General features: G+C 41.2%; 1 protein-coding gene across 3 annotated transcripts in view; it reads left to right on the plus strand.

Moving 5' to 3' along the window:
* The window catches only part of TNRC6C (trinucleotide repeat containing adaptor 6C), a 100,675-nt gene that overhangs the window by 40,222 nt on the left and 32,871 nt on the right, over positions 1-27,582 (plus strand). For all 3 annotated transcript variants that reach the window (XM_084298565.1, XM_084298566.1, XM_084298567.1), the window contains exons 4-5: positions 5,203-5,529; positions 22,043-24,634. In XM_084298565.1, the coding sequence (XP_084154691.1) occupies positions 5,203-5,529; positions 22,043-24,634 (2,919 nt within the window). The remainder of the gene's footprint in view (positions 1-5,202; positions 5,530-22,042; positions 24,635-27,582) is intronic.

Below are 27,582 nucleotides of genomic sequence, written 5' to 3' on the forward strand. Positions count from 1 at the left end.
AGCTGTAAATAAATCCTGTCACAGTAGCAGCCAAGAATGCGTTTCTGGCTTTAACTGTTTCTCTTCTGGAATGTCTGCTCCTTCAAGGCTTTAGAAATGCAAGTTTTACAGAGCCAGAGTGTGGGATTCTGAAATACAGAGAAATGTTAATGAGGTGAATGAAAGGAAAAAGCTGCCATAAATCAGTATTATGTGGCTTAACCAGTTTCTTTCATTTATGCATGTTCTTCCCTTATGTCATAGAAATGTACTTAAAAGCTATTGTTGTAATTGAAATCTGTTAGACTGATCCTATTCATTATATTAATAAAATCCACCTACAATTGCACATAACACTTTTTTATGCAGTTGGGATTCCCGAGATTGTAATCATCAAAAAGCATATGGAGTAATTATTGGATTTGTTTGGGTGAAATTGGATTACGAAGTTTAGATACCATTAAGTACTGATAATTATTACAAGCAAGCTCATTGTTTCGCATGTGCACAGCTCTCAGAACGCAGAAGCAGCAGATACCCATCACAAACATCGTAAGAGCAAGCAATAGCAAGGCTCTTATTTGATGCCTTTAATTGTATTTTTGCAAGATTCTCTCCACTTAAATGTCTTTGCTTTAGCTCTTTAATCATGTGTTTCTAATGGCGATGAAAACCACTTTGTATTAAATTATCTTCCCCATATATTTTAAACCATATTTTTAGCCTTCAAACAAATTTAGCCGTAAAGGCAGCCTTTTAATCCCCGGGTTTCCAGCAGCTGCCCACATAACATTAGCCGTGACAGCGTATTACTTTCAGGTGAAAGGGTAGACAGGCTGCTCCTTCGGGGACCGGCGAGGTCTCTCCCTAGATTGGCAGCCCGGCCCCTGGGGCTGATTATAGACGTACAACGCACAGAGCATCGCACACAGCATCGCTGTTCTCGGCAGCCCCTCCTGACCACCGGCGCTGCCGTGTGCAGGAGGTGGTGTCTGCGCTGCTCCGAGCCTGCAGCGTGCTCCGTGTTACGGCTCCAAACCTCCTGTGCTCTGCAAAGGGGAGCCGTCAGCTCAAAACACACCCGGTGGAGGAGGGAGGGTGTCTGGCTGGCATAGAAGGGAGCCCTTCGAGCGAGCGCCATGTGACAATTAATAATTAGTGAATCCGATGGAGACGCTTTGAACAGGAGGTGCTTCTCGGTGCACATCAAACGAAAATTGCTGCTTAAACGTTGCTGAGGATGGCCTTAATAAATTGTTGTTTTTTCAGAACACAACCATATTGTATTGTCTTTGTACCATATATTCTCCAAACATTATTGCTGTATTAGAAGGCTGAATTCCAGCCTGATATGAAGCCAGGTTTTAGGAACCAAGCCTGTCCTAGGTTGTTGACACTTTCTGCTTTATTTCCTGCCAATGGTGCAATTAAATGGTTATTTTCCAGCTACCGTGCCTGTATACACGGTGCTCTCCCAAGAGCTTCCTATTCTTTGCTAGTCTTGAAGAGCTTTTGGTGTGCAAAATAAAAAACACTTCGGCATGCTGATTAGAGAAAAATCAGTATTATTAATATGCAGGAATATTTTTTAAATTACAGTGTGTTTGATATTTTGATTTTCTTTGTTCTTTTCTCTCATCTATGATTCAGATATTTAGAGGGAAATGTTCCTGATGCTGAAACAGGCTCTCTGGCCACACCTCCATGATGAAACTGCTTTGTTAATTGGCATTAAAGCAAAATCTTGCATCCGCTCTGACTGAGATGAGCAGTGTATTTCATCTGCATGCCTACCTGGAGGTATCTGATGTGATTTCTATGCACCGCAGAGAGAAAGTGATGCTTGATAAAAAGCAGCCTGCCTTGCTCTTTCAAATACGTTTCCAATTAATTAATATTCCTTAAGAAAATCTTAGGGCCAGACAAATACTGCCTCTGTTGACATTGTGCCGGTTAATGGTTTTTAATTCTCTTGCAATTTTTCTTTTATTCCATCGAAGAAATGTTGTTAAATTCCATTGAAGAGTTGTCATAGCTTCTTTTTTGTCCTTGAAAGGGCAAATCAGGGCAGGCACCAGGGCATGGGTCTCTCACCCGCCTTGCCATGGGGTTGTCCCTTCCAGCCTTGTCTCCAGACGATCCGGACCTGCAGCATCCCCAGCCCTGCAGCACGATGAGGGGCCGGGTGCGAGGCGCGGTGGCGCTGGATGGGGCCATGGCTCCTGTCCCTCCCGTTCCCGCTGGGCCCTCGGTGGTGCTGGCACAGGTGCTGGTCCGTCATCCGAGTTGGAGAAATTTCCTGGCTGAAGCAGTTTGTTATTTTTGGTAGATCAGCCTGTGTCCTGAGTGCTCGTTTTGGCCATGGGCAAATCACGTACAGCTTCGTGTTTTCCAGAAGTACTGAGCGCTTGTCAGTAAATGCTTACATGATGCATGCTTACATCTCTGCCTTTAAATAAATAAATAAGCCCAGCTCTCTAATTTTTTCTCTTTCCGCTCTCCATCTCCCAAATGAAATGGGAATATTTACTGTGTTCAAACACACAAAAAGTTGCCTCTATTTTATTTATCCCTTTGATTTGTCAAAGCAAGCAGAACAAGGCAGGAGTTGGCTTTTGATGCAGTTTGGTTTGGAAACCAGGCATTTAGGTCCAAGTACAGACGTGTGCCAAGGGTGATGCAGCCCTCTTGAAACAGAGCACGGGGGGTGGCAGGAGCCCGAGCCTGGACAGACTGCACAGGGTGCATGGACACGGGGCATTTCCCAGTCCAGGCTGCCCACTAACCCCAGAGATTCCTTGCATGAAGATTGCTGTCCAGCAACAGGATAGGTTTGATCCATAGCACACTACAATTCTTGAAGGCCAGGAGGAATGGTAAAGTCAGCAGTGCTTACTAAAAAATAAGAACCATTAAAACCAAGCAATACTACCCCACATGGGTGACAGATTTAGGTATATCATGAAAACAATAGTTTTCACGTACATGTTGAAGATGCAGACTTTGTATTTCAAATGAATAATTCTGCATTTTGTGATGGCTTTCATCCACATTTTCAATCCTCATTGTGTGGACAAGCTGTTTGTTTCCAAAGCTGCTGGTATATTTTGAAAAGGCAAAGCAGGTTTTATTCTCTGCTCTTGAGATATTACAGGCATTTTTGGTATTTTTTTAGATAAAGTTCCTGTTTTGTTACAGAATGATGGGATTTGATATTAATATTAGCAACCTCACAGCCCAAAATGAAAAATTGCTGAGCACAAAAGGCAGTGGATGCTGTAGACACACGTGTACAGCAGCTTACCTTTCAGTTTAAATGCCTCGTCTGTTCCGTAATAACTTGTTGCTTCTCCTCTCCTCCTCCTGGTTTAAACCACACAGATCTGTTACAAGAAGGAATAAAAAGTTCAGGTACTCTAACAGGCAGTGTGTTTTGTGGAGAATAACCAGAATTTAGCCTTATTTTTCAATAAGGCTGCTCAGTCTGTTTTAATTGCAGTGGTTTTTATAGGACATTTTGTGCTGCTCATAAAGAAGAGGCTAAAGCTATGGAAAAGGAACAGTTAAGACAGTATGTAATGTGTTTAAAGGTTTAAGGCTTAAAAGATTCAAGAAAAGCTGTGTTAATCTTGTGCTGAAATACTGACCTACAAATAACTGTATGAATTTATTTCTCTGCAATGTAAACTCCAGCCACAGATTGCTCTGGGCAGCCTGTCCTGGTGCAGGTCCTGAACCAGAACGGTGCTGCTCGGGCACCTGCAAGTGCTTGCCCTGCACACCATGAGGGATTAGTGCCCCTCATTGATGATAAAAGAAGATTTTGTCTTTCAAAAGTAGTGCTGACTGATCATAGTAATGTTCACGGTTTACACATTTGAATCCATTTTGCAGCTTCAGTTGAGTGATGCTTACAACAGCCAAGGCAATTTTCCTTTGGTCCCTGTGATACGGGGAGGACCAGTGCTGTCAGCTTGATCTTCCTCGTGCCCATTCACCTGTGTGCCGGCAAAGGTGTAGCTTGCATAAAGCACTGAAATGCTGTTGGCTTTTTTCAGTTACTGCATTTCAGTGTCAGTTTAGAAACGAGCAATGCTTTACAGAGAAGCAGCTGTTAATCAAGGTTGTGAAGCGAGGGGATGATGCTCGTGCTCTTTAGTGGTGTATGAAAACCTGACTCATTTCTTAGGCACCAGATTAAAACAGTGTCCCCGAAATAGCCTTGTTATAGCACAAGAGTTGTGCAAGTCAGTCATTCTTTCCAATTAAAGGTGGTAATTGTGATCAGGATTTTAATTGTAACTTTTAAAAACATAAGCTTCATGTTTTTAAAGTGTTTAAATATTATGTACTGGATAAATTGCCTTCAATTATAATTATTTTTTTAATCCCAATACATAGAATGTATTTGTGCATCAGTATAGGTACAAAGTATTTGCACATGTGTCTAAATCTACAGATTGAGTAAAGCAGGAGTAAAGAAAATTAATCTTGACTTGAAAGCTTTTCATTATCTGGAATTCCCCCCACCTCACCCCGGTATCCGCTCCTTTTAAATTTTGATTCATTTTCTAAAATTCAAATTTCACAGCATGCTACTTCCTCAGTGTCATAAGTCCTACCGTTAAAAAAACAAACTCTGTGAAACTATTTCTTGTTTAATAATTAATTTTCCTGTATATTATGTGAGAATAACAACAGTCATTTCTAGCCATCAACTTGTTGGGCTTTTATTTTACTTACCGTTTGAAGGTAAGTATTGGACATCTTGTTTCTACAATAATCCAAGAAGCCTTAGAAATGCTTAGAAAACCTGCAAGAAGTTTTTTTTTTTTTTTACCTCTTCAGTTGCTGGGTTCTTGGAAGTCAGTGTTTTTTCTTAGTGTTGTACTTTCCTGGGTCATATTTAGTATCAGCACCCAGGCCTGTATGTAGCCATGTGTTTGTACGCATCGGAGCTGAGTGGGGATAGATGCGAGTGTGGTGTGTGCTGCCTGCAGCCAGCAGCTCTCCCTGCCTGTGCCGGGCTGTTGCTGCACTGCTGACTTCCAAAAAGTGCACGAGATGAGACTAAGCAAAGAAAACTTTGCTCCTTTGAGTATGCTGTACGTAATTTACGTTCTCTGTTTGCTTAGGAGAGTAAAAAGCATCATCCCTTTGCTCAGTTACACAAAATTTTTCCTCTTGATATTAAAACAATTTTTATTTTTCTTTTTAATGCAGTGCCAGAACCTATTAAGACCAGTTTAAGCCAGCCCCAACCTGCCGGTACCGGTACCAGTACTTCCACCAGCACTATTACCAACAGCAGCAATGGCAAGCGTGCATCTGCTAATGGGCAGCAGCCAGCTGCGTCCCGTTACCTGCCTCGCGAGGTGCCTCCACGCTTCCGCCAGCAAGAACAGAAGCAGCTCCTAAAGAGAGGGCAGCCACTGCCTCCTGGCACTCTGACTGGCACCAGCCCAGCGCAAGGTACCGGACAAGCAGGGGCGAGTCCTCCTCCGCAGCAAGGAGCAGGAGGACAGCATCATCCCAGTAAGACCCAAGCAGGTAAGAGCTGAAAGCCAGCGGGATGCTGGTGCGCTCTGGTTGTAATTCTAGCCCTCGCTGCCAGCGCAGGTGTTGCAGAAACGTCAGGAATGTTAAGAATTGTCTTAAAATGACAGGTTTTAAAGTGAAGTGTGTGCTGTTGCTTTTTTGTCTTTCGTGGTTAAAAAATCAATGTGTTGTGTGATTTCCAGGCTCCAGTTCTCAACGTTTTCTTTTACATGCTCAGACCTGTTGTTTTTTCCCCATCTTTTCTCCTTTTTGTTTGTTTTTATTTGGGGGTAGTTGTAATGGATATGATCGTCAGGAAATTTAAGTATTTCTTTAGTGATCATTCTTCCCAAAGCAATGTTAATTTGTGTTTTTCCAAGATTTTAAGTATCGCTTTGGCAATTTTAACTTTCTTTAAAGAGTTTTGCATATACTTATGTAAATTAAAATTGGGAACTGTGCTTTTGTTGTTCTCTGACACTTCAATGCTTTTACTTGCTTGTGTTCCCAGTTGTTACTCTTGCACTAGAACAACAGTATTTTGGGAAAAGCAGTTGAGTATCTTAGGCCTTTCTACCACTTCGTTCTGTCCTCTGCAGCCAGGTGCACCGACCTTTGAAAGCAGCGTACTGAGGAGTAAGTCTCTTAGCTGCCTGTCTTTCTCTGAAGCTGCTAATGAGAATGTAAGAATCACAGAAGCATTCAGGTTGGAAAAGACCTCTAGGCAGCTTGTGTCTCATTTGCCCTTCTGTGCCAGAGAGCAGGTAACTCCAGAGTGGAGATGAGCTCGGTCAGGAGGTGCAGCAGATCCCCATGGTCACCACACTGCTGTGTACATGTGTATCATGCCTTAGCAATCTAAGGCACAATTTTCTGTGGCTCAGAAAAAATTATCTGAACAAAGTCAAAAGGGTGTTGTTTATATTGTTTATAATTTGAATGTTAGTAATTCATGATCTCAAGAGTTGCTCATTGTCACTCATTAATGGTGTCAGACATCACAAAGTTGTGATCTGAACTGTCTGCAGTTTTTCCCTCTGGACACTAGTAAATCTTTCACAATTTTTATTGTACTTGCTGCCTGTGATGCAGAACTCCAGCAGGCAAAATTACTCAGCATTGTCCTTAGAAGTTCTGGTTAGATCAGAAAACAATCTCTTTCAAAAACTGTAGATTTTATGGTTATCTAAATCCATTTGAAAATATTATTCAACTACTCCCCAAAGCCACAGACCAAAATAAAACAATTTTATATTTACATAAAGTGTTAAGATGTTTTTCTAGGGAGAGGAAGAGGTTCTTCTATATGCCGGAGTATTTGGCCTTAGTGACATGAGAAGTAATCCACCATTTGGAGCTCTATTCTCATCCTCTTTGCAAATCACAGTTCATTGGGGAAGGTGGTTGGTGTCTGTGGCTTCTTTTTGGTATGGAGATGTTTCTTAACTGTCACGCTAATCTTTGTTAGGTACTGATATTTAGTTGTTCATTACCAGATTTCTGAAAACACAGTGATTATTTATGTGGTAGGGACGGGATGACCGACTCAAGTGGCTGAGGCTGGCTGAGGGTCAGTGTTATTGTTCCAAGCATCAGTATAGATGTATCCTGAGTATCTTTCTTTGATCTTGAAGAAACATACTGTAAATCATAGAACAAAGTCCACTGTAAATTATAGCATAACATAACATAATCCATAAAAGAACTTGGCTTGTAAGAGCACAGTACTAGCTGTCTGACTTTGGTCTTGCCAGCTGCATTTGTACCTTGAGGTTTTAGACCTCTTTACCTAACTCCTATTTGAACTTGCTGTATAAAGTAAGCACTTATTTCTGGAGTTCCTCAGCCTAGCAACTATCAGCCAGTGTTTTACACTGTTGAATTGGTTTGCTTTCTTGTTCTTTTGCTACTTCTATGTCACCTTTGGAAAAATTCAGAACAATAAAATTTGAAATTCCCTAACAAGTAGAAGTACAAACTGGAGGAAGGCTGCAGTGGCTTTTCTGCTTGTAATTATACTCCATATTGCACAAAACAGGTTAATGGACATCAAAATCTTTGTAAAAGTATTACTGTAAAACAGCAGTTTATTTTTAACAGCTCACAATTAGTGCTCAGGAACAAAGGTTGTTTATTATATAAAGTCAAAGCAACAGCTTTAAAGGGCACCTGAAAATGTGTGCAACGGTTCTTGGAGCAGGGAAGACATTCTCAAACAAGCTAAATGCTTGACTCCTTTTTCTGTGTCTGTTGCCAGGAAGAGATTGTGTTTTGAGACTTAAATGGTTGCATCTTCCTCATCGAAAGCACTTACTGAATACAGACCTCGCTTATTTCTCTTACCAGCAGGTGGAGCATCAGTTCATTTACTAGGAACAGTTACAGGAGAAAAAAATCTAGCTCAGATTATAACGTCAACAACTGCACCTGTGTGCTTAGTGAGGCTGGGAGAGGAGAACAGCACATGTCACTCCTCAGGGACCCTTGTAGCCATGAAATACACATGCTGACAGTCTTTCTCTTCAAAACTGGTCTTTCATACTGGCTTTGTCTTCATCTTGACAAGCACAAAGACGAAAGAAGTGAGGAGTAGTCAGGGAAGGTCAAAGCCTTTTCATCTCAGCTATCAGGATTTAAGTAACTGAAAACATTTTAGGATTTGATATCCTGAAAAACTCTTACAGTTAACTGTGAATTTTCCATGAAATTTAATCCAGGCTGTGGTTCATAGTTTTGTGAATATGAAAATAAAGATTTCTTAAAATGAGCATTCTGAACGAGCAGTGCTCTATCAGAAGGAGACTGCTTTGCTTTATTTTATCCTCAGGAAGGACCATGTTCTAGCACTGGCTCCCAGGGTATTTCATTTACTCAAGTCTTTGGGAGTAAAAGTTCTCTGGGGAAGTGAAGAGAAGGAGCAACCTAACCAAAGTTGTCCAGACAAATGAGCGTAGGTGCCTGATCCACTAGAAATGGGAATTTTGTCTGTCAGACAGCACCTGCATTGCAGCAGAGCAGTCGCTTTGTGAACATTACGAGACCTTTTCAAAGCTTGGAGGCTGTCAATAGAACATCAGTCGCTTCGGGCTTTCTCCCTCTGGTCGCCTGATTGCCTGAGCAGAGCTTGTTAGACACACACTGGATTCTGTCCAAGCAAGGCTCTGTGTGTGGCTCCTTTATACTTGGGCTGAGCAAGAGTAGCCGTCTTCTGATGGATGGCCTGGTATTAATCAAAGAGCCAGGATCGTTGTCAGCTAGCATCCTGTATCCTGAAGATGCTTAATGTAAATTCATGTCTGTAGCTTTTCTTTTTATAGGGTCATATTCCTTCAGAGTTAACTTGAAATTATGCAACCACGTTCTTTCCAGGACCTATTTATAGCTATCTGGATACAGGGAAAGCTGTTAGAGAGGCACTGCCAGGCTCTTCACTGTGAAAATTGCCCTATTTTATCTCTTTATTCTCTTATCATCAGTCTCCGTTATCTACTGCCTTGGCCTATCCAAAACACTTATCAGAACTCTTAACTGCAACGTTGTGAATTAAAAAGGATGTTCTGCCAATGTAAGGGAAGTGGGAATTAATGACCACTAATATATTCTTTGTCGGGTTTATCATTTAGAAATATCAGTGAAGTGGATGAGAGTAGTGATTTTTTTGTTTCCCTTTTAAGGTAATCTGTAAAATATTAACTGAGCAAACTGTTAAGAGAAGATATTGAAATATTTCAAATCGCACAAAGTATTTTAGATATCTTACCCTTGGAAACACTCCTTTATTCATTGTTAACTACTCTGAAACTATATTCTGTAGGAGCATTTTCTGTAGATTAGTAATTGTCCAGAACCTTATCTTGAGCAACAAAGCTGGCTCTTCACATGCCACTTCTGTAATCCTTTTCCAGATTTCAGAGAAGTTAAACTATTTCTGTAGTTTAAGGGCAGTACTCTGATACCTAGTCTAGTTTGCTCTTTTTACTTAAAGGTGGTGCTCTTTATCTCTTCCCTCCCCACTTGGTCAGCTAACTCCAACATATGTGGTGAACAGTTAACTTCCTTCATCGAGGTGTAGGGCATTACTGGAATGGCCCTTTTGCCATGTTATCTACAAGAATTGAGGCAACTGCTGGAAACTACCACGGATGAGTAAAAACATCGAGTAATGCATCCTCCTTTGTTTCTGTACAAATTGCGAAGTTTGTAGAGGAGTCTCCAGGCAACCACTGTGTTTGATGATTGTAAGAACAAAGATCAAAAGAAGTAATCAGGTTTTCTTGAAGATACCTTTCACTTTTCTGCAATTCAGCAATGTAAAACCAATATCCCTCAACTCAAAAGAAATGTAGCATGTCCTGCAGGAGTTAGGAGTTACGATGAAACTTCTGCACTTCTTTTGCATTGGCAAGGAGAGTATTTTGTGGAACTGATCTGTAACACGTTTCCAGATTCTAAAAAGAAATGAAAGCAAGTAATTCGTGCAGTAGACAAAATGATACTCACCACATCAGCATTGTGGAAGCGGAAGAGTTACACTTTTAATTTGTTGTATCTGTTGTTCTGGAGGAAACGAGAATTTGACAGCAGTTACAGATTTATTTTCCTATTGTGGGCTGGTGCCGAATTCTGTGCTGATTTTTTTTTTTTTCCTTCTGAAACTGGAAGTTTTATTTCATATTTAAAATATATTTTTAGTTGCAGTTCTCATATTGACGCCTCTGGCATGGTGTGTACATGCTGAAATAAGTGTTCTGGGCAGTTGGAAGCTGCTGGATGCCATCGTGTGGCAGGTTAAATCTTCTTATAAATGTGCATGTATTCACGTTATTACAGATAAATTTTGAGGAAGCAGGATAAAAGAACCCTTACTGTTAAAATGATGTCTGACAATCCTTGTTTCCATCCTGCCCTGCTGTAACATCCTATCCTCTAGCTGTGGGTTACTTTAGAGCTCCTTCTAATAGAGTGGTCTTGTAAGGTGGTGAAGTCAAATCTGGGAAAACATTTTAGGGAGAGGCAATATCTCTTCGAAAAGCAGTCAATATAGCTGGACAACACAGATAAGCTTTGACATGCAGTTCTTTCATCAGATCTAGCAAAGCAATACTGACCTTCAAACTAAACAGTTAAACATGCTTAAACAGTTGCTCAGTTTAGCTTAAAGAACTTTTCTGATCACTGCAGGTGAGGCATGTTATATGCATAATTATTTCTGAAGCATATAAATAAAGTCTCATTTCAAGAGTCTGAAATAAGATTTAGCTTGATTTCCTGGAGGCATGGCAAACAGGTTGATTTTTTTTTTTTTTTAATGGACAAAGCACATGTGAAAACTGCCTCGATGGAAATGATGAGCTGAACATTATCTCTATGGGGCAATATTGTGTAATTTTGTTAGCAGAATGTCTCTGTTGGCAAAACATTACTGTGACTTTGCTTTTACTTGGCAAGTTATGGAATTAAAAACAGAAACTTTCAAAATTGATTATTTTTTTCTGGATCCTTTGTAAAGGATATATATAAAGGGACTACAGGAAAGCTGGGGAGGGACACTTTGCCAGGGGGTGTAGTGATAGGACAAGGAGTAATGGCTTTAAATTAAAAGAGGGTAGATTTAGATTAGATATAAGGAAGAAATTCTTTACTTAGAGAGTGGTGAGGCACTGGTCCAGGCTGCCCAGAGGAGCTGTGGCTGCCCCATCCCTGGCCCAAGGCCAGGCTGGATGGGGCTGGGGGCAGCCTGGGCTGTGGGAGGGGGCCCTGCCCATGGCAGGGGGTTAGAACAAGGTGGTCTTGAAGGTCCCTTCCAAACCAAACCACTTTCTATAGCAAATAACAGTTGTAGAATGAATATGTTAATATAGCAGTCATCCTTTCCTCCATTTTTATTTTAATAATACCCTGAAGATGTTCCTTTTTGTATATTGGCTGTTGATCTTAAATGAAAAAATGGTGGTGTTTCTTTGTAAACACAAGGATTGGCTATTTCTTCTTCACTTCTGCAAAAGGTAACTGTATAGCAAATACATGGTGCATATCTACAATAAAACTGAAAGCTTTCAATGTTTACATCACTTGACAGGGTGTTGGCAGTAACTTGCAGAGCAGTTCCCCGTGCAACTCATCATTATTCACAAGTTTTCTGCAGCGTGGTTATGTAAAAGTTTTCCTATTAGGGGGATCCAATTTGATGTTATGCATCACAAAATGCAGAATTCACAAGTATTTATTTTTTTTATTCAACTTCTTGCTAATAGTCTCATCAAATTAGCATTCTAAAAGGGTGTCCTGATACCACAGGAGGTTGCACGAGTGGTGACCACCTTTGTTAATTTTGCTTTTTTTCCTCAGGGCTTGGTTTAGCATTCAGTAGTGCCTACAGTCTGGTGCGTATCCCTGGAAATCACACAATGTTGCCAAAGGTCACTCGTGTCAGGTATATGTTTAGACAAAAGGAAGCTTAAAAACATCATGCAAGGAAGAAAATACACAGTTAACATGGAAATGGGATCCAGCCAGTAGGTACTGTCTGGAATTTGCTCCCGAATGATTAATATTTTCTGAAATACAGTAATGGGAAAGTCTGTGGAAAGTGAGTCACAGCTAGTAAGGGTTTTTGTCTCACATATAAACTTTCAAAAAAACCCATATAATGCTTTGAATGTAGATAGAGAAGTAGAAACCTCAGTGTAGCATAAATATGGGCATTATGAATGAAAAATGATGGTAAAAACTCATCAGCAAACTAATCTTTGGAATGAATTTTTCTGTATTGTGTATGTTATCTGACATCAGGCAGCAGAGCATGAAAAATAAATCTGCTGCTTCAAATCTATTTGACAGTGATTAGAATTTTTCACTGGGAGAAGGAAAAATAGAAATCTGTAAAAGGATAAATAACTGAGGTGCCTTTATATTTTGCTGCCCTCATTTTCAAAGAGTATGGCTGTACAAAAACATCATGAATCAAAGGCCACTGCATTTGCTTTGGAATCAGTAGATCTGTATCCTATCTCTAGTTTTCCTGTAGAAGGCTGTGATTTAGTGGTAGGCAGATAAATAAACTGCCCAGGTGTCTGTTGGGAAAAAAAAGAAAAAAAAAAAAGATCAGGAAACAAAGAGTCTGGCAAGTTTCTAGAATGTGCAGATGGCAGTTTTCTGACAAAGCTTGTGCAGATACCCAGTAGCAGGAGAAATAAAAGGTAGAAGGCAACTAACTAAGGTCAAAATGAGAAGGAAATAGGAGTCTGGTCCTTGTGGGAAGAGCAGAAAGAGAGTAACGCAACATGAAAAGTGATGGAAAGGTGAATTCATACAGCTTACGAAACAGATATGATACTACAAGCAGCTATAAAGGAAGTTTGTAGGTACTAGAGAGGGAAAAAAAAACAAAACAAAACAAAACACAACAAAACATTTTCTTAAGTCCATTAGTAATAAAAGGCAGGCCAAGGGAGCTGGTGTGATGTTCAACAGGGAGAACCATTGATGGATAGTCTCAAGAATACTTTAAGTGCCTTCTCCCTCATCTGTAAAGTGATGACTGACTTAAAACTTAAGGCTACAGTAAGTTAGAGTACTTAAGGAAATGGTTCAAATTGTCTGGAACCGATGAAATTCATAGTGGAATACACTGAGGATGGTTGGAGCAATTGGCCCCATGGCACTCTTTAAGCGTTCGAAGGCTACAAAACAGAAAATAAAACAACTGATTTTAAAAAGCAGGAAAGGAGAAACTGGGGAATTATAGATCCATCAGTGTAACCCTCTAGAACAATACTAGGAAAAAATAATCAAAACAGCTATTTGTATGTATTTAGAATTTAGTAAAGAATTTAGTAAAGAGCAGAGCCAACATGGATTTACTGAGAGCAGATTGTGTCAAAGGAGAGCAGTTCCTGTCCGAGCAGTGTGACAGGCATTGCGAAATGGGGGGGGAATATGTCATAGAAGTCAACTGTGCAAATTTCTATTCTTCAGTATTTGCATCAGTCATTTGGCTATAAACAACAGCCCTCGTTAAGTTGTTGAATGATGCCAAACTAGAGAAGACTGCAAGGCAACTGGAAGAGATTTACCATATGGAATAGTGGTGACAAAATCGTGCAATTGCTTGAATAAGAAACAAAGAAGACGGAAAGGTTCTTTATTTTGACCAGAACAAGTAGGTACAGAAATAGAATTACGTGAGGAATATGCTGCAGAAGTAGATCTGGAGGTGGTGACACGGTCATGCTGTTGGAAGGAAGATGGACACGCTGAGGCATGCAGACGGTGCTGCTTTCCGCAAGGCACAGGTGCTGCTTATCTCTGATGAGTGCAGGTTGGGGTGCTGTGCTGTGCTGTCAAAAGGAGGTGAACAATCTGGAGAGAGACCAAAGGAACACAGCAGGAACGAGGAGAGGTCTTGAGAACAAGATCTGCAAAGAGTTGAGAGAACTGGAGCTGCTAAGTCTAGAGAAAACTATAGAGTTACACACACAGCAATGCCTAAATGCTGCAACGAAGAAAATGACGTGCTGTATGCCTATGATGGATCAGATGAGAAATATTATTTCTTAATTTTCAGCAAGGAAGATGAAGGGTAGATATTAGGAAAAGCTTAAGAGTACAAAAACTATAGAACACTTTGGGAATCTGCAGTCTGTTGTTACAGGGCATCATTGCTAGGTTGGGGAAATATCACCTGGTGCGTATCAGGTCAGGGGAGAGGTCATAACCTCTCAAATCCCCTTTTTTAGTCTTCAGGAATCTATAGGGATTTCAGGTTTATCGGACACGTGCCCTGCAGAGGTGGTTGGAGATGGGGCGGGCAGGGAAGGGCAGCTGCAATGCTTTGCCCCCAGACTTGGCTGTGGGCTCTGGAGTCCTGCCTGGGGTCCTGTGTTGCCTCCCTGGGTGTCCCAGCCTGGCAAACACGGCCAACATTTATTAGATGTTGTCTATAAGCACCTCCTCCATAAGTTGAAGGAGATTTCAGAAAATTTTTACTGTATTTTTAAGAAAATTACAAGGGCCGTGGGAACGTGCTTTCTCTTCCACTTTTGTCATATTTTAACTAATGAAAATTCCATCGTTTATAGTTGGTATAAAAGGAATATAACGATCCACAACAATGTGTTGGCCTTTGAAGTTATTGACTCTCGAGCTTAGTTCCCAATTACATGTGGAAGAGTTCTCTGAATGGAAGCAAAAACAAGCAGAAGATTTCATTTTTGTGCGCCTCTAGTTTTTAAAAAGAGATTTGAACCCATCCAGCATTCAGACACTATTGCAAAGAAGCGGGGAGCAAATGTCTTCAGAGGGAAGCCAACTATTTTCAGGAGTACTTCAGTGGAACAGTTCTGGAGCCAAGAATAGCAGCAGTGATTGTGCCGTGGTGGTGAAGTGGCAGCGATTTGGAGAGCGCAGCCAAACCTTTAAAGAGACATCGGCTGCGTACGGTCCCGCGTGAAGGGAGAAAGCTGCCGGGATGAACACCTGACAAGAATTGAGACAGCACATTTAAAACGTGCTGCGTTTGCTGTGTGATTAGTATGTATTTGGGACAGACCGGAGGAAGAGAAGGGAAATGAGGAGGGGAAGTAGTTGAGAAGAGCGTACTAGACGTACTGGAAGGTTGTGTATAAATTGTCCTTGGAGATTTTTGTGTGCACCCTGATAAAAGTTCCCCGCGTGTGCTCATGCATAATTTGTGGTGCTGTGTGGGGCCCGGCAGTGCGAGGCTGTTCCCCCTTGTGCTCAGGGTGTGTTGGAGGGGTGAAGGTCTCTGGGTGGCTTTGGAGATCTCCCCCTTGCGCAGGAGGCAGAGCGAGGTGTTGTCTGGGGCAGTTGCTGCCTACGTTTATAAACAGCCAGGGCCCTGATTAATATGCTCTCCTGTTGGCTGCCTAGATCTCTTGGAGATAGAGGCAGGGAAGTAATTAAGCGTCTGGCAGCGGGCCAATACACATATGGGACTTGTTCTGAGCGCTGCGGCTCTGCCCGCTCCCCACCGCCTGAGAGGAGGAGGAGGAGGAAGATGGCGAGGAGGAGGAGGAGGGTGGTGAGGAGGAGGAGGATGGCGAGGAGGAGGATGGCGGCGGGAGGCAGCGGCGCAGCGCCTCAGCACCACGCGCCCGTGCTTTTGGCTGACTTTCAAAACCTGAAGAAAAGCGGCCGGGGCGCTAATTGTAGCTGGGTCCCGAAGTGAAAATGTTTTGTGACAGTTGCGAGAATTTAAAGAGGAAGGAAGATCGGTTTAGTGTCAGCTGCAATTAGATAATCAAAGCTTAGAACTGCGGCTCGGCTGGTAGCTGGCCCCGCAGCCGAGCGAGGGGCCGGGAGGCTGAGCCTGCCGAGGGCACGGCCCGAGCCAGCGGCGCTGAGGCCCGGCCCGGCGCGCAGGTTGTCTGGGCGCTCGCTGCATGGAGAGATTTTCTTGGCAGCTCTACAGGATGAGGCTCACACTGTGCACAGCCGACATATTGAAGCACAGAGCCCCGGAGAACGTAGATGCAGGAGCGGGAACAGCTCTGCACACAATGTAGCGTCTCCTAGGATGGTTGGGCGGCTCCTTTCTTCAGGTATTTTATTACCCATCAGCCCTTTTTAGAGCCAAAGGGGGAGGAAAAAAAAAAAAAAGTAACCCTAACCCTGAGAAAATAGCATCTGCTTCTGTTAAATCAATTTATTACATAACATTTCAGAGAGAGAGCAGCAGCGCGGCGTCCTAAGCTTTTGGCTGCATTTCAGGTTTGATAAAATGGCGTCTTCACAGCGAGCTGCTTGCTAAAGATCCATTGCAGCGAGCAGAAAAATGAAACGACTCGGTGTTTGCTGCTGCTGCTTTGTCTCGAAGAGCTAGCGTTTAGTGCAGTCTCTGCTAATAATGTGAATGTTGTTTATTTTGTGCTTGTTTTCTTAATGCATTTAAAAGGTTTCAGCATCAGAGGAAATGAGCTGCATTTTGATGTCGTAGTGCAGAAAATTAAAACAGGCTAACAGGCTTTCCCACTCGTGTACTTAACCGTGGCTTCGTTTTAAAATAAAGCTGTTTTATTCTATGCTTCCATCTTTTGTCTGTTTTTCCAGATTATGTATGCTTTTCAGGATTTCAGCTTCATAACACATAGGAGACTTGTAAGTTAGCTTTGTAAGTTACTTCAAATAGATGACAGTTCCTAGATTTGTCCTCAGTCTCAGACAGTGAATGCATAGAGCTGAATGTGGCAGGTAACCTTAAATGTTAGCACCACAATTGACAGATTTTCTACTTCATTATATTTCATTCTTCAGAATAGATGCCTGTGTCATTTTTTTCTTTCTTTTATAAATTTAGCCTACATTTGATCTAATGCTTCAATATTTCTGGCAATTCCTATTAAACTGAGAATTACAAAAATTCATTTATAGTCTGTTTTAAAGATCATCTCCCGTTAACTTGAATTGAAAATTAAACTATTTATTTCAGATGAAGAAAGCAATGTGTCCTTTATTCTTGACTTCCTGCTCAGAATCACTAAACTTTGTGTGATGATTACAATCCCCAGTCGGACTGTCACAAGCCTCGGGGATTTTTTTTTCTCTCTCGCATGTCAAAGCAAAGAACAACACCGTCTGTAAGCTGTCATTTGTGCAGAGCAGAACGAGCCAATGAATCTGGTGGTTGTTATGCTGACTAAAATGAATAGAAAAATAAAACTAGTAATAGGAAGGGGGTAGTCTGTTTTGTTCATCTGATTTTAAATCAAATCTAATACATATCATATGGCTGTCATTAAAAATTTATCCCAGGCTTTGCCATTTCGCACCATCTCTATACTTTGGCTTGTAAATCAGCTGAATGTTATATCATAGCTGAGGATGCATAATTTTACTGCATACTGTTCAAACTAATTACAGTAATGGAAGTTATGAAGGTAGAGTTACTTTTAACTTAGCTGAAAAAAATGAAAAGGAATATTATAATAAACAACGTTTTTAGAGAAGGATCAAAGTGTTTGCCTTTGTGCAGGCCAAGTGTTTTGCTTTTCAAAGAAATGCATGCATGCAACAGTTCCTCACATTTCAGTCTACTCATACTTTACATTTGTAATCTGTGTAAACATTAACCTGATTTTGCAACTAATTATTTCTATTATCAAACACGGCTAAAAACGTTTTCTATTTTTAAGAACAGCTGAATTGAAATTTGTAAAGCATGCTGGCTGCAGTGCCTACCACCAGCAATCTCCCCCCATCTTGTTATATTATTTAGAGGAAAAAAAAAAAAAAAAAAAGAAAGTCATACTTATTGGTAACACTGATCTACCTGAAAAAGCTTTGCATTTCTCAGGTAGTCTGTATTCTTGCAATTTGACAGAAGTTGTGTGTTTAAAACAAATTTGAGTTGTTAATCTCAGTATAAGATTAATTTTTCATTCCTGATTGCTGGAGATTTTTTTTTTAATCAAGGGAACTCTATTTTGTAAAAGATGCATTATTAAGATTTTTCAAACAGAAAGTACTAATTTAAAAATCAATTTGACTTTGTGGTGTACCAGAACTACAATTTGCTGACATAAAATACCTGTGGTTCCTGTTCGTAATGCTTTGTTTAAAATCTTTCATAAGAAGGATAGAAATGCTTCTGGTAGACTGCAGTGCTTTGTTTCAGATCTTTGCATGAATAAAGAGGAACTGATTCTTAAGAACCAACACTTTAATGGTTTTCCCGTTTCAGTCTTAACAGCTTATAAAATAAAATATTGGCAATTTGTATGAAGACTCGGTTTCCTAGAGAGTTGGAAGGAATTTGTGTTCAAAAGAAACCCCAAACAAACAAAAAAAAAATCCCCTAGATTTAATCATATAAAAATATTTTCCTTTCATCATTTTTTCTATTTGTGTAAAATCCTTATGGATTAAGTAGGACCTTGCTACTCTATGCTTATTTATTTTATAGAAATGAACTACTTTTAGTCTGGAGAAAATGGAAAAATATCTTTTGGGTATTTGTTTCTAGAGACAAAAGTATAAAAAAAAATTACTTTCTTCAGGACCAGTCTGTGGTTGAAGTCTGTTATCTGCCTAGCAGTAGAGTCACAGTCTTGCAGCTGCATGTTTGTTCCGTGATTTTTATTTTTAATCTGCCCTGTTTCTTACTAGTATTATAGCAGCAGCCTTTTGGTGTTAGAAGCAATTGTTCCAGTACCTATTCAGAGACTGTGAAGCAATTGTTTCTGAAAAGCTCTTACTCTCTGAGGCTTGAAGTTATTTCCAAGGAGCTCTTGCAGGTCATTTGTGTAGACGGGTTGTTAGCTATGTGGTAGCCACTGTCATGTTTTAACACACAAGAAAATCAAGGTGGAGTTTCAGACCCCAGGAGCTAAAGTGAAATACCTAATGCTGGTTACTGAAGGAGCTTTTGGGGGCAACTTCTATCCTGGATCTGCAAGAAACTACCTTTGAGTACGTTTTTCAGTTTTGTTGTTGTTGTTTTTAACTTGATAGTCCTATTGCTGTAGAGGTTATACTGGAAGGGGTTGGATTTAGGTTTTGCTTGGCTTTTGAGCACATTACTTGTGAAAGCTGCCAGCACAATACTGCTGACTCCAGATCAGGGACCGAGGAACACAGGTACACTGCTGTTAACGGGAGTACTTATTTTATGTCATCTAACAGAATTATTTTAATCCTTATCAGAGTAACCACTTTCAGATTAGTCAGTTGTTATTGTTGGGGCATAATCTGAACCTCAGTAAAAGGAACAATGCTGTTAGAAGGAAGCAATTATTGCAAACCCTTGAAAAGTGAAGGGCGTTTGATCTGCGTGGATGCTGCTTCCTGAGCCAAACTTGGTGTTTGTGTGATGCTGTCTGGAGTGATGGGCTTAGCCAAGCTCAGGTACCTGGCCATTTGCTATATTTTAATAGGGCCATCTGTTGGTCTGTGTAGTTCTTTCACATCATAATTTTGTTTGTTTGTTTGTTCGCTGGCAGCTCTTCAAAATCCCACTATCTCATATAATGAATGGTTTTGCTCCTTTGAATCTTTCACAGCTTTGTCATCTTCCTCTTCTGTTCCCACCCCTTCCCTTTACATTCTATCACTTCAATGCTTTCATACTTGTGCATTGCTTTAACTACCATCTTTGTTTAAAAAAGAAAAGAAAAGGTTAATCAAGCAGCTGCCTTTGATTTCATCTTGTTGGTCTTTGTGTCACCTCAGTGAGTATCGAGCCATCCTGCACTGTGCTGTTGACCTTTCTCCATAAACCTGCCCTGCACACAGACTCTCGCTTGCCTTGGGCAGCACCGCTGTTCTCCCAGGCACTCACACGTGTACCTGAGGTTTCAGCTTTGACAAGACCCTTTTATTGAAAGTATGTATTTCAAGGCACTTTTAAATCTTTTTTGACATGTCTGAAACATACTGCTGAATCTCACCACCCACTGTGTTGAAAAAATCTCACATAACTCCTCTTATCTGATTCCTTGGTTACCTGAACTTCTTATCTTCTGGCCTTGGCTGCTGCAGCTTTTTTCCTTTGTTCATTTGTGCTCTGCTAAGAATGCTGCTTGGCTCATATTTCTGACCCTGTTGACCCATTTTAAGTCATTTCACAGGCTTCCTTTCACCTTCCATGTCTTATCTGGGATTCTGGTCTCTATTTAACACCTGTATAGCAAACCTAGATTATCAGGTAAATTTTCAACCTTCTTCCTCAGCTCTGTAACCAGTCAGTTTTGTCCAGGAGCAATGTGATGCTTTCTTCCTTTCTAGCCATTGCATGTAGGGGCAGGAATCCAGGTCAGTCCAAGTGGCTGGTTCATATTCTCTGTAGGATTTGTCGTACAAATGCCAATTATTTAGCTCTTTCTGTGAAACACTAGGCGTTTCCTGGCATCGTAAGAAGACAGGTGATGAGCTAAGACTGTTTTCCCTTCCTTTCTTTATCACGCATACTTTTGTTACAATTGATTTAAAAAAAAAAAGATGCAATCTGTCCTGGTTTAGTGTGTTCTTTCTTCATCTTGATAATCTGCATGAGGCAACTGAGTAATCACTGCTCTTGCTTGCACAGCCACAGGTGAAACGTGTGAATAATGAGACTTTGTCAAAGAGAGAGCGCTTTTTCTATTCTTGGAACCATTTTTTCACAGTGTTGGAATACCTTTAATTGGAAGCAGTTAGAGGAGCTAATCACACCAAAATATTTGTGATTCAAATCAATGTATATTAGTCATCCACTGTTAGCAGCTTATTTGGGAGGTTTGTTATATACATCTTACTCTCAAAACAGTCATGCACTTCTTATTCAAATCTAATCTAGACTAATTGATCATAAAAATAAGTCATGTTTCTGCAGATTTACAGCAAGTAAAAATAATTGACATCTGAAATTTGTAACGTGTATGTGTATGCAGTTTTCTCCCTTCTTTAGATAGCCAGTTAGGAGAACTGTTCTGCAGATGGCCTCCAGTATGTATGCCTAGGATCAGACTGAATCCCTTGCAATAAAATTCCCATCAAAAGAAACTAAAAGGAGTAATCTGTACTAAAAATCCTTTGTAGAGAGCAACTGGGATAGAAACTAAAAGCAAAAACTTGACTAAGCTTGAGTTCTTACCATGAGAATGGTTGTGTCTTTCTGTTTAACTTTGCGCCCTGGCAAGCAATTAGAGGTTTGAGAGTTTTTAAAAATTGTTTGGATTAGCACCTACATTTGATGATGTGGGAGGTGCTCTGAATAGACTGTCTTCTGAAGATGTGTAATATAATGTTAGTTTTCACTGGTTTGGGGGTTGGAATTAGGGCTGTATGTGCAAGTTAAAAAGCATGTTTAAACCCCTTGTAAATCCTTTAAGAGCGAAGTTTCTTAACAAAGCTGTTATTAAGAAATGCCTATGTTCTCTGCTAAAATGTAAGTTGTAGTAATGGTGTTTAAATTTATAATTGATGCTGTATAGTGAAGATGGCTGTCAGTTTTTGTTCCTTTATTTACAGGAAGGGTTGAAAACCTAAATTAATTGTGTTGGGGGGGGGGGAGGACGGGTGTGTGCATATAATGTCTAATGGTAGACAGACATTTATTTTTATTGGATGTTCTTTGTTTCTCTGAAGAATGAAAACAGTAAAATAATGAGTCTTACAGATCTTCTATGTTTTCTCCAAATTCACTTTTTAGATTTTTCGTGTAGGCTTAGTGTATTTGCTATCTGTATTTATTGTCTATTATTTTAACTAGTATACCAAGAAGTTAAAAATATTTTTACTGCTCTGTTCTAAAATGGAATTAGCCCATTATTTTAATTGAGAATTTTGTCAGATTAAAACAAAACAAAACAAAAACAAACAAACAAACAAAAAACTAAATATGAGCATGGTAGTTTGTAGTGGAAAAAGTTACTGTATTATATTAGAAACTGCGCTCCAAATTTTAGCATGATTTAGACTTCAGTGCAGAGCTCATCATTACTGCTAGTGATGTAAAACAGTATTTAAGAGCGTGTTTTTGTAGTACTTGAACAGTGGACTCATTTTCAACCTTATCGGATCCTTTCAGATCTCAGTCACAGTGGATTGGGAGACCATTATGAAAATTCCCACTGGGGACAGCAGCCCACTTTCAGGAGTGAAGGCAACTGCAGCTGGGATAAAGTGATAATAGACAGGACTGACAAGGAAGCGTGGCCTTCCATCACAGGAGCTGAGACTGAATCTGCCTCAGAATGTACTACAGACACTGACTCTGCCTCCAACTGTGGCTCAGAGAACAGTAGCATGGCTACAGGGAGTGCCCAAGGCAACTTCACTGGACATACAAAGAAAACTAATGGCAATAATGGCGCCAACGGAGCACTCGTCCAAAGCACTTCTAACCAGAGTGCCCTTGGAGCTGGTGGAGCAAACGGTAACGGAAACTCGGCCAGGGTGTGGGGGGTGGCTGCAGGCTCCGGCTCTGGCCTAGCTCACTGCTCTGCCAGCGGTGGGGATGGAAAGATGGACAACATGATTGGAGACGGTAGAAGTCAAAACTGCTGGGGTGCTTCCAACTCAAATGCTGGCATTAATCTTAACCTTAACCCTAATGCCAATCCAGCTGCCTGGCCTGTACTCGGACATGAAGGAACTGTGGGAGCAGGCAACCCTTCCAGTATTTGCAGTCCAGTCAGTGCCATAGGTCAGAACATGGGCAACCAGAATGGGAACCCAACAGGCACCTTAGGTGCTTGGGGAAACTTGCTGCCGCAAGAGAGCACAGAACCACAAACGTCCACTTCTCAGAATGTGTCTTTCAGCGTACAACCTCAGAACCTTAACACTGATGGACCAAATAACACTAACCCCATGAACTCTTCACCAAACCCTATCAATGCAATGCAGACAAATGGACTGCCGAACTGGGGGATGGCTGTTGGTATGGGGGCCATCATCCCGCCCCACCTGCAAGGCCTTCCTGGTGCTAATGGAACATCAGTTTCTCAAGTCAGTGGGGGCAGTGGTGAAGGAATGGGCAGTTCAGTATGGGGGATGTCCCCCAGTAATCCTGCCACAGGAAACAGCAATTCTGGGTTCAGTCAGGGGAATGGAGACACTGTGAACTCAGCATTAAGTGCTAAACAAAATGGATCCAGCAGTGCTGTGCAAAAGGAAGGAAACGGAGCGAGTGCGTGGGATTCGGGGCCTCCTTCTGGCCCTGGGGTACTAGCGTGGGGCAGGGGCGGTGGCAACAGCGGTGTTGGTAGCATGCATTCTGGAGCTTGGGGCCACCCCAACCGTAACGCCAGTAACGGTGTAAACGGTGAGTGGGGCAAGCCCCCAAACCAGCATTCCAATAGTGACATCAACGGGAAAGGATCAACGGGGTGGGATGGCTCAAGTGTTACCAGTCCGAATCCTGCCATGCAGCAGGGCAATGAACAAATGAACTCTTGGGCCAAAGCTGCAGCATCTGGCACCACAGCTAGCGAAGGAAGTAACGATAGCGGTGGAAGTCAAAATGAAGGCAGTACTGGGAGGGAGGGGGCTGGAGAAGGCAGGAGGAGAGATAAAGGGATGATAGACCAAGGGCAAGTTCAGTTGCCAAGAAATGACCTTGACCCCAGGGTCCTGTCCAATACAGGGTGGGGACAGACCCCTGTAAAGCAAAACACTGCCTGGGAATTTGAAGAGTCCCCAAGGTCTGAACGAAAGAATGACAATGGAACGGAGGCCTGGGGTTGTGCAGCTACTCAATCTTCAAACTCAGGGGGGAAGAACGATGGGTCCATCATGAACAGTACAAATACCTCTTCAGTATCTGGGTGGGTCAACTCTCCACCTGCAGCTGTTCCAACAAATACAGGTTGGGGAGACAATAACAACAAAGCACCAAATGGCCCAGGGGGATGGGGAGAGTCAGCAAGCTCTACTACTGTTAATAATGCTGCTGCTGCCAAAAGCGGCCACGCTTGGAGTGGGACCGCAAATCAGGAGGACAAATCACCTACCTGGGGTGAACCTCAGAAACCCAAAACTCAAAACTGGGGAGATGGACAGAAATCAAATCCAAGCTGGACTTCAGGAGGTGGAGATTGGACAGATTCGTCATCTGTTCCTGGACACTTGGGTGATGGGAAGAAGAATGGATCTGGATGGGACTCTGACAATAGGTCAGGGTCTGGTTGGAATGATTCCACAAGGTCTGGGACCAGTGGGTGGGGAAATGGCACAAACAGCAAGGCAAATACAGGTACAAGTTGGGGGGAATCGTTAAAGCCAGGCCCCCAACAAAATTGGGCTAACAAACCCCAGGACAACAATGTGAGTAACTGGGGAGGAGCTGCTTCTGTAAAACAGACGGGGTCGGGGTGGGTTGGTGGGCCGGTGCCAGCCAAACAAAAAGAGAACTGTGAGGCAACTGGCTGGGAAGAGCCATCTCCACCGTCCATTCGCCGCAAGATGGAAATCGATGATGGTACCTCAGCTTGGGGCGACCCAAATTACAACAACAACAAGACTGTAAACATGTGGGATAGAAATAATCCTATAATTCAGAGCAGTACCACAACCAATACCACCACCACTAGCACCATTATCAACACAAACATGGTTGAACCTCAGCCATCGCACCAGTCAAGTGCCCAGCCGAACCGGTCCCCGCTGCTTGGTCCAGGTATGAAAATAGTTTTATAAGCTACGTTATACCAGTTCCATTATTGCTGAATGCTGTCTAGCCTGATCACTGTGTAATTGTGCATTAGAGAGAGAAACCCTGTATTTGTGTCATAGCATAAATGCATTCATTTACTCTGAGGCAGTGTTAACAGTTAACAATGCTGTTACCTTAAGTTCAAATACCTTATTTTTAATTCTTTATATAGACATGATACAGGCAAGGGATTTTCTGTTTCTCTAAATTTCTGTTGCTTTTAATGATCTTTTTGCCAGTGCTGCACTGGTGTATGTGAGAATAACTGAAATGTGCTTACAGCAGGTCCCAATGAGCAAATCTGGAAAACTGCGTATCTAAGTGAAACCAGTTGACTGTACCTTTTTGCAATAGAAAATGTTTTAAAAGTAGGACCAGAAAGGAATTTGGCTGGCTGCACAATGCGTGTAAGAAAAGCTTTAAACAATATCTGGTCAATAAAGCTCTGCAACCTGAGCTTGTTGATCCATATTTATTTTGTCAGGTGTTCCATGGTTAGTTAGCACCTTCTTTTAATTCAGCCATTTGAGAGCTCCATGTCTTTTTGCTAACCTCTCTTCTCTTGTCTTCTGTTACTATTAGTCAGTCTTTGTTCTTGTTTAGACACTAAGCATCTGTTTCTTTTCTACCAACCATATCTCTTGGCAGCAGATGTTTTTTAACAGTTGTATGAATCCAGGCTGATGCTGTTTCTCTGTCTTCTGTTTGTTGTCTTTTATGAAGAAACAGTTCTCTTCCGTACTTCAGGTCTCAAGCACGGAGAGTATCCTGGATTTTTATGATGTTCTCATAAAGCTGGATTGGTTAAAGATGTTAACATTCAGGGTGGCTGGGAAGAATTAGTCTACCTTTAGCTCTGTTCCAAAGACAAGGTTTTTGAGCATCCGAAGAGTATAAGAATTTTTCTAATCAAAACCAAGGTACTTGTAGACAAGCAGCAAGGAATGAAAATTGGGGGGGGAAGAGAAAAAAAGTGTTTAGGAGGGAGGTATTTAAATAAATGTCACTAGAAGCCCTGCTCTATGTCACGACCACAGACTTCTCAAAAGAAACCTAATCTTGCAGTGCTCTTAAAAATTCTTCATCTGATTTTGTGTCCAAGTTTTTGTTTCGTCTTGGTCGTGGCTAAATATTGACTTTTTAACTGTGCTTTTCTCCAAGTGGGATTTGTTCCACTTCTCTTATTTCCATCGTTTTTCTTTGATGTTTTGAAATAATTCAAACTTACTGTAATGTCTGTATAAAAATAGTCTTGCGTTCCTTTCTCTGGTCAAATATTTTAATAGTTGAGGGTATCTATTTTTATAAAATAAAGTGTGCTCCAGATAGAGAAATCTTTAAAGAGATTTGTACACAGCCAGTCTAACGTAGTTATTTTATAATTTGCTTGTTTTCAGTTTACATCATCCGTATTTAAACCTTCACCCATGAAACCGACAACACAAATTTCTGAATTTTAGTAGAGGCGTCTTTTTTTTAGTGTTTTTGTTTGTTTTCTTTTTTCCCCCCAGTAAGCTGACTTTTGGATAATTACATATGTTTTTAAAACTGTTCGTGTACAGTGATGTGTCATTAATGCTATTCAAATAATTAACACCTTGCAGAGGAAAATTCTCTGTTCTGAGTCCTTCAGATTGTGAAAATGGAATTTCAAAACTGGTGTTAATCTTCAGGGGTTACCTCTGGAGACTAGATGGTAGCAAAGGAAGGGTTTCTTTGAAGTAATATGTTTATGCAGTCAGAGAACAGCTTATTTATTTGAAGTGATCCACTCGAGATAGCACACGGCTAGGTTAAAATGACATTATTGTGCATCTTGCAAACATTTCCATTACAAATATCCTAAGGTATTAAACCAAAACAACTCGCAGAATGTACTGAAGATTGTATGCAAGAAAGAGGATAAATTTAAGTGAGGACAATTCAAAATACAGTTCAGATATTCTTAAAAGTTATCAAAGGCATAAGTTGTCCGTTGCATATTTTTGCCTACATACGGTGGTGTGTGTGTGCATGGATATAAGAGCCCCACGTGGAAATGTTTTGAAGGTCTATCACCGAATCTGCAAATGAGCAGAAGCTAGGTACTGCCCTCTGTGCCTTTGTGTGCTATGACCAGCTTTACTTCTGGCTGTGCCTGAGAGGAGCTACTCTTCCCACACAGAAAGCAAAAAAGAGTGCAATTTAAAATGACCCTATTTACTTCCCAGAGTGAGAAGACCTATTTTTAACACTGCATATAGCACGTAGCAGCTTTTGAGCACTATACTATAGATGTGTGTTGAAATTACACAGACCTACAACACCTGCAAATTATAGAATTATCTATGACATTAAAAAAAAACAACAACAAACCACCACACACACACAAAAGCAAGTAATGAATGGCTTTCCTACATCATGAGCAGACATGGTCTTACAGTCTGTTGTCGCACCATTTAACCTAATTTTTTCATACCTCAATTTCCTGTCCCATGGGACAGGGAATATGCATTTCCAGCCTCTGCCGTAGGGGAAACTAGAGTCTTGAAGCCAGGAGACTTCTGTAAAACAAAGCCAAATTTTATCCAATAGCAATTCTTTTCCGTGCACAGTATTTCTGTGTAAAACCTGACTGTATAATTAAAGGCCATGCCATAGGGCACAGATAAGTGCTCATATAAAATCTTCCAGCACTTGAACTTAGCAGTTAACATTGGCATTTCATCATCTACGAGGCTCCTGACATGCTTTGCCAATCATTTTTATCATTTACTGTTATTCAGGGAATTAGGGATGCTGAATTCTGTTCCTGTATTGCTGCAGAAGCCTGTTGGATAGCTGTAAGATGGCACAGTCACACATACCGCAAGCAAAGTGGATTTTAATTTCACTGCGCAGCTCTAGTGAATGGTTCTCCAAGCAGCAGCAGT

This window comes from Netta rufina (assembly GCF_964035555.1).
Source record: "Netta rufina genome assembly, chromosome: 19".
NCBI classification, from domain to species: domain Eukaryota; kingdom Metazoa; phylum Chordata; class Aves; order Anseriformes; family Anatidae; genus Netta; species Netta rufina.